This window comes from Epinephelus moara, chromosome 23 (genome assembly GCF_006386435.1).
Source record: "Epinephelus moara isolate mb chromosome 23, YSFRI_EMoa_1.0, whole genome shotgun sequence".
Taxonomy (NCBI): Eukaryota; Metazoa; Chordata; class Actinopteri; order Perciformes; family Serranidae; genus Epinephelus; species Epinephelus moara.
The window spans coordinates 19,230,873-19,243,657 of record NC_065528.1 but is presented as its reverse complement, the minus strand read 5'-3'; the positions used below and the strand labels follow the sequence as shown (position 1 = coordinate 19,243,657).

Genomic DNA, 12,785 nt, shown 5'->3' with positions numbered 1-12,785 from the left:
TTGCCTTCCCTCTCTCCTTCCATTTTCCACCTTATCTCCTTCTCTCTTTCTTCACAGTCTGTCAGACACTCGACACTCTTGCTGCCTCATTTAGCAAAAGGCCACCTTTCTCTGTCTCTTTCTATTTCTCTGCTCAAATACAGTGAGCCTTAGTGGCAGGACTATGCACCCCTGGTTCCTGAAAATTATGTGTGATAGCTGCATGCATTATGTTCACTAATAATGTTTTCTTCAGCCCCAAGTGCTTCATTCTTGTAGAAAGTCAAAGGAGAGTGATTGAGGTAGATGGTGGGCTTACAAAGCACCAGACAGTCAGCATTAATTGTTTCTTAAAGCCCTTTTCACACCGGACTAGTATTACCTGGGGACCTCCTGTGATTTACAAATTACGCCCTCCAAGTCTGTATTTCGTGCGGTGCATTCGGATGGGATGAGCAAAGTCTGTATCTGACTCAAATTATCCCCTGCATACGATGAGCGCAGTCCTTTTTAACTTCGCTCTACACAGCACAGAAACACCACACAGTGCTACTAGCGATGATGTACAGTGTTAACCTCCTTCATCTTTTAAATGTGGGGTAAGCAAACAGAATCAATTCATTGTCACATGTTATCTATCTCATCATCTTTGAGTGTGCCTCCTGCCCCTAAAATCCTGTCAGAACTTTCTTTTATAATTGCCAATACAACCTCTGTAAGATTTGTACAGGATTAAGATTAAGAAAGCCCGGAAAAGCCATGGAAGTCATGAAATTTCTTGTAACAAAACTGTTAGAGGAATCTTCTGTGGATAACCTTTCCCTTAATGTCAAAGAACGATGAATTTATTTTCTGTAGTTGTTGCTGTAACATACTGTAGTTCTAATATGCGGGAATGTGTGACGTTTTGTTCACCATCATGTACGTGTCTGTATTCTTTTTTCCCCATGGTCTGTCTCTTCCTCCATGAACACCAGCTAGCTGGAATAATGTTGGAATAGAGTTTGAATCTGATATGTTTGATTAATACAGGGCAAGTGGGGCAAGAAAAAAAGTGGTGACAGTGTGATTGAACATGTAGAGTCATGACACTTAAAGTTTCTGTACCAATACATCTGTTACTCCCCCAATCTGGGAGCTGTACTAACATTTGGAGTACAATATACTACATAGTTCTGGTTGTGTTGTACGTTGTGCATAGTCATGGAAATGTTGTCATGGGTCTTTTAAAAGTAATGGAAAAGTTTTGAAATTTTGCCCATGAAAATGTGTTGGAACCCTGTCACATACAACCTACACAATTAGAGGTCCCCGGGCAATACAAGTCCCGTGAGAATAGGGCTTAAGATGTATTTGCTTTTGGAAATGAATAGTATAAAAACACTGGGTTTCCTTCATGAAATGTGAGCAGAATGAATATGTGTGTTTATACATGTGTTTTCTGCATTTCTGGCATCCCGTTTTGAAAAGGTGGGTTTTGATTTGAGCTGGGACAGATTGGTGCAGTCCCAAATGTGTTTGAGGAGAGTTTCAGAGGAAGGGGGCGGCTGTGGAGAAGGCTCTGTCGCCCCAGGTCCAGTGCTTGGTCCTGAGTGGTGGAGATAGGAGGTTGGCATCAGAGGAGCGGAGGCTGTGAGGTAGGAGGGGGCCTTGTTATGGAGGGCTTTGTGAGTGATGAGAAGGACTCTGAATTGGAAGGGAGCTCGAATATACCAGGTTACACTGTATTTACAACATTATTTTCAGAGACTGCATTCTGATGACGTAAATCACAGCGTGCATAAAAAAAGTATCTAATGCAACATGTATAATGAGTCTAATTCACGAGACAACAGTGCAGTAAGACTTTGAGTCTGCCGTCTGTTTACCCTTGCTCCCCCTCTTCTTTCCCACACATTTTTCCCTCCCATCGTTTACACCTCGCATCCCTCCGTCTCTCATCCCTCTATCTCGTTAGTGTAATAACCAATTAACTCCGGCTTTTGGTTGCTTCAATTTTTTTATTTATTTCCTCATTAATTCATTTCCTGTTGAAAGCGCACTCCACTGTGATTGGCAGCTCACGCTAATTGCAACTCAGACTGTGAGTGTACGAGATAGGCTCTCACGCAAGCACACACACATTCACACACATACAAGCTCACGCACGCTCACATGCACTCTCAATTGCATGCATGCAAGATCATGCATATTCTTGTGTGCACGCTTGTATGCCAACTGAACACACATTGAGAAATGCTTGCTGGCTGTGCACTCACGGTATAAGAAAAACATCAGCTACAGCACACACACACACTTACACACACACAGGGATCAGTGTGATGGTTTTAATTAGATCTGGCCTATCAGCCTCCAACTCAGAGAGGGAAAGAAGGCAGATTACTGCTGCCCTCCATAATGGCCCTCCAACACTTTATCTGCGATTATGGTGGAGGGAGACGACTTCAAGGTCACCAGCACTTTTCAGGAGAAGAGATGTGTGGGAGAGGGTGTTTAAATATCTGAACAAGTTATTCACAAGTCACACGTGGCAAGTCACATGTGCTTTTGGCACAAATGAAAGGACTTTGATCTCGAATCATTACATGTGATATTTTTTCTTCTTTGAAATAGCAGATCACATGTAAAATTGTCTTCCTGGAATTTCCACATTTTCACAGAAGCATTATTGAAAACAAAAGTTCTCTGGTCGCCCATACCCTTTAGTGAGCAGATCTTAACACTTTGGAAATTTCTGAACAGCCATTCTGGAGCCGTACGAGCCCTGTGCACAGATAAACAACTCCCCAATCAGCTAAACAAACTTTTTCTGTGTACATGACTGATTACAGGCTGATTACAGCCACGATGCAGCATCACGACTGATTTTCAAGAGATTGGACGGAATCCAAGACAGACAGACACACACACACAAACCAAGCACACTGACAGACGCTCCCAAACTACAACACTCCCCTAGACAGAACACGTCAGAGCCTTTTCCTTATAATATCCAGACAGACACCCATGAGTACATATGACTCCTGGTTTATTCTTACCCTCAGCAATTCATAATTCATCTACTAATAGCATTTTACAAGCATAATTGAGTGAGCTGTGTAGAACTTTCCTGCCTATAGCTATGGACGAAGATGAAATATTCTGACCATTTACTACCAGTGAATATAATTTAGCTCTTAAGCTACAAATAAATTATACTTAATATTTTCCTGGCCATTACCAAAAGGTATGCTGTACAGTTGTTTATTTTATATTCCGTCAGGCAGCCATTGGTTTTCTTAGATTTCCATTGTCTCACAACAATAATGTGATTTTGACAAACACTACTGTAGTCTTGCAATACACTGTGATGAATTTAGGGCTGATCGGGATATTTCTAGACTAGAAGGAGGAACGGTTTAATGAATTCAAATGTAAGTGTTGTCCACCTGAGTGATACACCTGGCTCCAGATCATGATGTAGACAGAAGAAAATATCACTGAAAAGTAAAATAAATAAATACATAAAATGTGAAATGCTGTGATTATTTTAAAATTACCTAGAAAATTTTTGTTGGTTGAAAGCTAAACATTTCATAGGTGGTTGGGGGTTTGCTGGTTAAATTTGGACTCGAGATAGTTTTTCTAAAATCCTAGCCATGATCCGGCTGACAAAAGCCCTTTTTAGATAGGAATTGTGCAAATTTGCAGGAAAGCCCAATCAGTCTTTTTTCAGCATTGGCAGTATAAAAACAAAATCGGGGAGTGCAGCAAAATGCCGCCTACCTACTTTTGTTTATACAGAATGCGCCTTTTTCGGGGCAATGGGGGGCGTGAGCAAGTAACAAAACGTGTAGCTCAGCGTGTGACGCAAGAGGTGACGTGGGAGGGAAGCCGCGGCTGCTCAGTCCTTTGGCGATTCTCTCATAAGTTGGCCCGTCCTTCACTGTTCCCGCCATTTGACGGTTAGTGGCCTCTTCGTTTGCGAGGACAAGGAGGGCGCACAATTCCTTGTCTCCCCAGTTGCTCATCTTTACAGTGTCCCTTAGGTTTGCGTTTCCCTCTTGCTACTAGCTGCTCACTAATTCCTGCTATCAGCTGTTTCCTGTTTATCCACCGCCAGTGGCTCGCACGTGCGGCGTCATCAACAGCTCCTCCCACAAGTCTTCAACAGCCCCTCCCGTTGCGGAGGGCCGTCTCAGTCTTTTTAAACTAAAAGGGGTCCGCCAATATGACTACCCTACGAGGCGGAAAATTGGGCACCTCGGATCAACTCACCAATCCGGCTCTGTGTGTCTAAACGCTCACAGCTTGCCGGCAAAACGGCCCAACATTCGCGGAAAATCTGGCAGTGTAAAAGGGGCTAAAGTGATAGCTGTGTTTAGGGATGCAATTACCTGGTTCAGTGTCGGCCATGACATAACCGATCCACTTTGGATATTGTTTCTTTGTCAGTGTGCAGTTTGCTGTCTCTAGTATTGGTAACGTTCATTCAGTTAGTGTCACAAGTATCAAGTAAGTCTATTGTAGATTGAGACTATTCAAAGTCCATGTTGGGGGGAGTTCAAAAAGTCATTCTCCATAACCTTTAAAATGAATAAAAATCCAGACATAGTTTAAAATATCTTTGCTTATTTATTATTATTTATGCACACAATGGACACAAGAAGTAGGGCTGCTGAGAGTGTTGCAGCACCTCCTAAAACCAGGTATTATAAAAACCATGAATTGATAAAAAAATTTTTAACTGAGTGTTAAAACTGTAGTGCTTCATCTGTCTTACTGAGATACAGGCTATGTCTGTTGTACACAAGTTACAATAGTTACAGTGTCAAACAGAGTTATAGCCAGTGTTGTAGTCCTCGAAATCAGTCTTGGGCTTGAGACCACTTCTCAGTCTCAACTGGGACTCGACTGCAGTTTCGCTCAAGGTAGGACTCGATGACACAATCACTTGTTGTTGCACATACTTGAGACTATGAGTGGGAGTGATAGTGTCATCTGAGGGTATCTGAGGGTTTCTGAGGGGGAGCCATTGGGTTAAGATTAGATGGAAAGAAAAGTAAGAAAAGGAATAGATAGATAGAGATGAAAGAAAGAGCATGGGGAAGGTAGACATCTGTTCGGACTGAAGAGATGGACTCTCTTACTCCCTCATTTTCATGAGAGAAGAAACAAAAGATGAAAAATGACCCAACTTGAATTGATGTGGACTTTAATTTTTAAGTTTAGAGTGGTCAGCCCCTTGTTGTTGCACATACTTGAGATCCTGAATGATAGGGTCACTTGGTCTTGTCTCAGTCTCAGACAAAGTGAATTTTCTTTCAAGACCGGTTTAGACCATGACCAAAAATGGAGTGTCAAATTAAGATGGTTGAGGTGTTTGCATTTGTTTGCCCATAGAAAAATAGAAAGCAATGCCTTTGGATTATTTTATCAAGACATTTCTTATGGCAGACTTGTACATACACACATATAGAGAGTGTGGTGATATAAAACAATTGAGTGAAGGCAAACCTTCATTTGTTTTCTGAGGGTGTCTTTATGGGAATTTGGATCTTTAAGATCAGTTTTAGGAGTGCCTATCGTTTTTTATCGTAAGTGTGTCATGCAGTATGGGACTTGTAGTGATCTGGTCTTGATCCTGGCTTGGTCTGGCCCTGCTTTGGTCTCGGTCATGACTTGGTCCTGGTTTAGGTGGTCTTGACTACAACACTGGTTACAGCCAACTCATACAAACATCCTACGTGGGTTGAATGCACATAGGCAGGACCGCGTTATGTACGTCTCGTATGAAATCTCTGCATCATCACTGTACTACTTTGTTATGAACATATCTATCTCTGCATCCAGGCGCCATCCTATCGTTGCACGATAGACCACGGATACCAAGTAGAATAGCGATCTGCTATTTATTCACACTATATCACATAGGTGCTGCTTCAGGAATTTCCTTTATTGCGTAGCACATGTGACCAACATGTCACACTATGTAATAAGAAAGGAGTTAGACATGAAAAACTACTGGTATGGTCCTTTAATGTACGATGAATTATTAAATGTATCCAAATCTGTCTTCAACAAACAAGACGGCCCTCTCTACCCTTGTCTTTCCTCCCAACTACTCTGTCCCCCAATCTTCCATTTCCGCCCTGCAACCAGACCTAATGACCAACCCATAAACTAATCTCCCCCATAATAACACCTTTTAGCTACCTGACTCCATCACAGTGATTATTATGCTGTGTGTTTTTATTATAGTATATGATGACGTGCATTGGATATTAGTGCAGGCTGTATACAGAATGTGTACCTATATGTGTGAGCTGTGTGCAGGCATGTGTGTTTATATGTGTTTTGTGTATTGTGAGCCCGGCGGAGGCTTTCCCTGTGTGGCTGTAAAAAGCACGATAGGGGAAAAAACGCTGAGTCTTTGATGCTAATATGAAGTGTCATATCTTCCCTCGCAGTGTGTGCGTATTTGTTGTGTGTGTGTGTTGTGTGTATACAGTATGTGTGCACTGAGAACTTATGCAATTACAGTTCCTTTCTGCTTTACCACGCTGACTAAAATGCTGATGGACGTACAGCCCTAAGCTGACACAAGCAATCACTCCGCCGCCGTGTGTGTTTATGTGCGTGTGTGAAACATGTACAAACACACACTAATTCTTGGCTTAATGTAATGTGACTGAGAGTGCTGTGTTGTAGGCAGAGGTTGAACACACACATACGCGTACACTCACACACACACTTACACACACACACTGTCTAAGAATAGTCGGTTCACAGCGGTGCCGAGGCTCAGAAGGCCAGTTACTGTAAAAGGATTTTCATAAGTTGAGTTCTGAAGGCTGAGCTGATCTGTACAGCAGGTCCTCTTCTCCTCCTCCAGCCCGAGAGCCGAGAGAGAGAGAGATAGTCTCTCACCCTGGGACATTAATCGGCTCATTAATGTTCTTTCTTCTAAACTGCTGGAATTAAAGTTTCCTCCTCCATTTACATTCTACTACTGCTGCTACAGTCATTACTTCTTCAGGAATCACTACTTAAAGTGGAAATATTATCACAGCAGTGGAGCCTGCGACCACCAATGTTTTCATTGACACTATGTATATATTTCTGCTGGTCCTACTGGGTTTGTTACTACCACAATACCAAAACTGGTGACACACTGGTGCTGATGTACAGTCTTCATATCATAGATAAGGGATTTTAGCATTAGGGATCTTACATGTCACACAGTTGTCATTATCAAGGTTCATCCTTGACCTTGGAGATAGAAGTTTGACCAAAAAAAACATGAAAGCTTTTTCGACAGCTTTCAACTGTATCACATGGGCAGCTGCTGAGCCATACATGTTAACTGATCCATGTCTATGACAACTGTGCAAACTCCTGATGAATGATTTAGTTGAAAGCTCCAGTAATGGATGGTGGGTTGACCATCCGGTTTCAACCCCAACTCGCCAAACACTAATGCTTGGTCATTAGCCCTCAGCGTCAGATACCGACCAATGAGGCAGCTTTAGTGCCATGAGATGCACAGGCTGGTGGTGGTGGCTGCTCGGACTGTCAAAGACAGTCGGCATTGGGTGGGTGGTAGGGGAGGTGGACAGGTCAAACAAACTCTAGACTTTCACCCAGGAGTCCGCTGTTCATTTCCCATGTGCAACCGAAAGTCCACAATTATTTTAATTAACAACTTAGTGTTAGTATGTGTAGCATACTATGCCAGTGACATGATATTACATTACATTAGTAACAAACATACTTACTTCAATCCAAACCATGATGGGGTTTTCTTAAACCTAACCACATGGTTTTGTTGCGTAATCCAGTGGTTCTCAACCTCTTTTGTGTCAAGAACCCCTAAATTGACACACATTGAGGTCCAGACACACCAAATTACCAAATTAACTTTAGAGCACTAGTGGTGATGAAGGCCCCGTGCTGCGTTGCTTGACGTCACTGTGTCTCAGCCAAAAACGTTGCACATGAGCACACCACAAAGACTACAAACGACAGTCAGCCAGCATATACTTTCTGTGCCTGTGTGAGAGGAGATAACTCCACACCAGCAGACACCGGTCGTCAGTACTTGTCATTCAGTAAGGGAAACTGGAAGACCGTCTTGACACTGGTTAGCCAATTAGCACATTGACAACACAATCCTGTGCTGAAAGAACAAAGCACATTTTCCATGCGCCAGTGACCAATAACACAAACCATCATGAACCGTCAATGGCTGAAGAAAAATTATCTTACCTTATATAACAAGTTTGTTTTGACCTCACACACTCTTAACTGTAACTCTTTGTTTACAATCCTCACTTCCATTTCCCTTCTTGTGCGCTGAGCTGAACTGCCAATCGGAGTCGATTTCATTCTCTGATGGGCTTTGCTGTCACAGATGCCAATTCAAAATGCTGACTCAGTGAAAAAAAAGCCAGCTAGCACCAATGAGGGCCAGCAGTGCAGGACATACTGTACTGACGAGGACGGCAGCTGCTTGCCAGTAGCCTAACTTTGAATGACGGCCAACTGTCGGCTTGGTGCGTCAGGGCCTTTAGGTCATGGACCCCCATTTAATAGAAGTTCACTTTAGGGACCTTGATTTAAAGAGGTTTTGGTTGTCAGATAGGATTAGGACCAGAATTCTGTAGTTGTTAACTACAGTTGATGAAATAACCATGAAGGAAGTGAAACTTGAATCGAGAATAGTATCTCTTATGACTCTTACTTACATTGGGCTCACCTTCATGATCAATTGAAAAGTGCAAAAAAACTATTCCCTGTTTTTCAGGGGACATCCTAGAGTTCCCTCAGAGACTCCGGGCCTAAACCTAGCCGTAGGCTTTTGTTGCCTAAACTTGAGGAAGTAAACCTAAATACCTTGTCTTTTTAACCTATATTCCAAGTTGGCATGTAACAAGCAGAAACTGTACATTTCCTGTGAAAATGGAAGTTTATTTTGAGAAAACACTAGTGAAAATTGATGCAAGAGAGACACCTAAAGTGTCATAGTTTCACGTGAAGGGTCACTGACTAGTAGAAAAGAAGGACACAAACTAAAATGTAAACTGAAATGCTTTAAAATGCCACTGATATAAAAACGTAGATGAAATTTGATTAAACACAAACTACACATACTAATCTCTAGTTTAAGTATATCAATCTTATGTGTTTGAATACATTTACGACTGTCTCAGCAAGAGAGGTGATAGACATATTTCAACTGTGCATCTTGGATACAAACAAGCCTTGCTACCCCAAGAATATACAGAGAGTGCAATAACAATAATAAAGTAATGACACTGGAAAGATCATGCTGCATAGCCACAGGTGGTGTACATTGTTTTCTTCCTGCCTCCATGTCGTTGCCATGACACTATCAGTATGTGCTAATAATGTTTGCAGTGGACATCTGCCTTTACTAGACAGAGGCACATTGGGATTCAAAGCCCTGTTCTCTGTTGCCAAGCACTGATATAGCAGAGGTGTTTAACTTATGTGTATGTACACTACATCTTCCACATCCTTGACTCTGTCTTCTATTTTTTCCAAACGTCCTCATCACTCTCCTTACTGTTCTCCCTTCCTTGGTTATCCTCCCCTCCAATTTATTTATTTAACTCTATTTCTTTTTATGTACAGGTTTATTTTATTGTACTTAATTCACCTTTCTCTCCCTCTGTCTTTCTCTCTCTGCAGCCATCGGTGTCCAGATGACTCTGGATGTGCTGGAGTCCAAATTCTGGGCCATCGCAAGACAGGTAAGTACATACAGGCTCAATGTGATGCAGGTGTTTCCTCCTCTTCACTTAATGAATCCTTTATATTTTACGTAAGCATTGTGACACTGATCGAGAAAACAACTATAAACTATAAGTTGACTTTCTGCAAGTTGTTTGCAACTTTTTGCTTTCTAAACAGTGACATTTAATGGATGCCACCATCTGATAAACAAAAGCATGAATCATAAATGTCAGGTGCCACTGTGTATTGTTTGGGAAATAAACCCTGCGATTAGAGTATTATTGCTCTAGATTTTTATCCACGTTTGATTCATAGTTGTTTTTATTTTTTAATGCCCACTATAAAACAAGTTAATTGTCGCACTGCACTGGCACTAATGAGAGAGACTTGATGTATTTATGGATACAGCTGTTTCATTGAACAATGCTTGTGGAATGCAAACAACGTTATCATGCTGTTTTGAGTTACTGTGGAATAATACAGTACCACCCTCCCCATATAATGAGTCTCCTGAAATGATCAGTCTAAAACTGTTAACATCTGTGGCATTAACCATTTTCAAAGATTGTGTTCCTGGTTTGACATTAAAACGTCACATTTACACTTTAGGCACTGACCAAGCACCAAATTCCTGTGTATCAATAACTCCCTCTTAAATATCCTACTCAATAAATGACATGATTAATACACTGTCTGCTCCAGGGGTTTAACCCATTGCCTCTGCCTTTGATACCGGAATACCCCTTTAAACCACCAGACCATTCTGACACCATTTATTACTGCATGACAAGGAGTCAATGATGATTATAGGTTATTGTCCTGTTCCATTAGTTGGTAATTACAGCATGTACACTTTGTTTCATTCAAGGCTAAATGCAGGGTTTTCCATATCTCTGCAACCACCATAAAGAGAGGGCTTACCCTGCCAAAAATTTTATTTTGAAAGATTAAGGCCCAATTCCATTACTTGCTGCTATTTCCCCCCTACCTCTGTGGTTTTGAGTGCCACTTTGCCCCTCGGAATAGTGTTAAAAGGCATAGTGGTCGAAAACTTTGCTGGATATTGCGAATATGCTGCCTTCTGCAGTGGGGATTTCTCGTGTGTGGGCTGCAGGCATCTTTTTGTGGTTGTCAGGACACTTGTGAGTCTTTAAGTTTCTGTGCTTCCAAGCGATCCAACAAGTCATCAAAAAAGAAAGATCACTGCTTCATAATCAGACCTCGAGCTGTGCTCTGGAGGCTAACGTTAGCAACTTCCTCATTAGAGGAGCGGTGACAAGTGCAGAAACTTCACTGCTGGATTTTAGTAAATTTTGTGCATCATATGGTATCTAATGAGGAAATGCAACGTGGAAATATGTCAAAATGTAGGACATATGAATCAGCAATAACAATGTATGTGGGGCCCATGTGGGTTTCTAGATGAGCTGAAAAATGGGCCCTATATGGGATGGTCCATGGGTTTCATACTGGCCACATGCCAGTAGCCTACATAGGTAGGTTTACCCAAGTGGGCCCCACATAGGTTATGGTAGGACTACTTGGGTACCAAGTGAGTATGGACCCAAAACCCACCCATGTGGGCAATTGGCATGGGGCAAATATGGAACCCTTGTTCAATCCAATATAAGGCCCATTTTAACGTCCATTTCCTACCCACATGAGCCCCATATACAAATGTTGGCGGGGTAATGTTAGCTAGCTAGCTAGTTAGCTACAGAGACATCAGCATACTACCAGCGATTTCTTTTCTTATGCTTGTTATGAAGAAAAGGACTATAAGATACTGCAACGACATTAATTAAACTAAAATAATTTGATAGTTATTGTAATTTTTAAATCTTTATTTACAAAGAAAATACATTTGTGGGTTTCTGTTGTTGCTTGTGCAGCCATTTTACAGATGATTTCTCATAACACTCAGTTTGAAGTGTGCTTCTGAAAAACCTCAATTTGAAGGGCCATCGAGACACCCTATCCCTAGACATGACTGCTCAAAATGGAGGGGTAAGGGGTGTATTGGGATTGAACCTAAATGCCATCTTTGGAGTTGTTGTCAGCCTACGTATATTTTGTGTCCTGCTCATGTGTCCTCTCATCAGTACTAGCTCCAGTGAAGGATCTTAGTGTTCTTTGAGTTCTCCCACACCTTCAAGAAAACATTTTATCCAGGACAACTTGCTTAATTTGGCGTAACACCTCTGCTGTAGCAGGTGTTTGATAGCTTGGCTGTTCCCCCCTCCTGCTCCTGTGGCTGTAAATGACAGCAGTTAAAAGAGCATTAGGGCTGCTGGCTAGCCATTAAATGATGGATAGCCACCACGGCGAGGCTCACTAACTCCCAAGTGTGAGTGTGTGTGTGTGTGTGTGTGTGTGTGTGTTTATGGAGGTGTGAAGAAGAGAGTGCCGTATATGTGTATACTGTTAATGTTAATGTGTGTCATGTTGACGGGGACCATATGCATGAACCATCTGTGCACGAGTGTGTTGTTATGTCCATATTCATCAACTAGGAACTCATTAGCATCATTTGCAGTAGCCTTGTTATCCACTAGATTTATGCTGCATAAAAAGTCATTTACTGCGAGCACCTTCGACTTCCTCAGCCCTCCCTCTTCGCCTCTGATAGCTTACATAATCACCTCATCTTCCTGTCATGTACTCACTGTCAACCATCTTTATTTCATAGGGGATTGTGTGTGCATGCACTCATCATATGTGCTTGCCCTGACTGTGTATGTTCAAGTGTGCCTATCCATGCATAGATGTATGTGTGTGTGAAATCCTCTCTGGTCTATTTTAAGTATTAAGCTCCCTCGGGGGTGAAGATACTGTACCTACTGTAACATCCAGAATAAGATACGTATATACTCAGGAGGATGTGCAATAACCAACTTCTGCCAAAAAGGGTTTCATACTGGCTCAGTGGCTTACAAAGACACATGTGGTGTTTGAAGTGTTGAAGGGACAGTTCACCCTTAAAATCAAAATAGATATTTTTCCCCTCAAACAAGCACGTGTTACGACACTCAACTCCCATCTGTGCAGGAAACCAGAGAGAAAGGTGT

General features: G+C 41.9%; 1 protein-coding gene across 1 annotated transcript in view; it reads left to right on the top strand.

The window, feature by feature from the left end:
* cacna2d4a (calcium channel, voltage-dependent, alpha 2/delta subunit 4a) overlaps positions 1-12,785 on the top strand; it is a 150,678-nt gene that overhangs the window by 108,372 nt on the left and 29,521 nt on the right. The window contains exon 30 of the mRNA XM_050036513.1: positions 9,673-9,734. Within this exon, the coding sequence (XP_049892470.1) occupies positions 9,673-9,734 (62 nt within the window). The remainder of the gene's footprint in view (positions 1-9,672; positions 9,735-12,785) is intronic.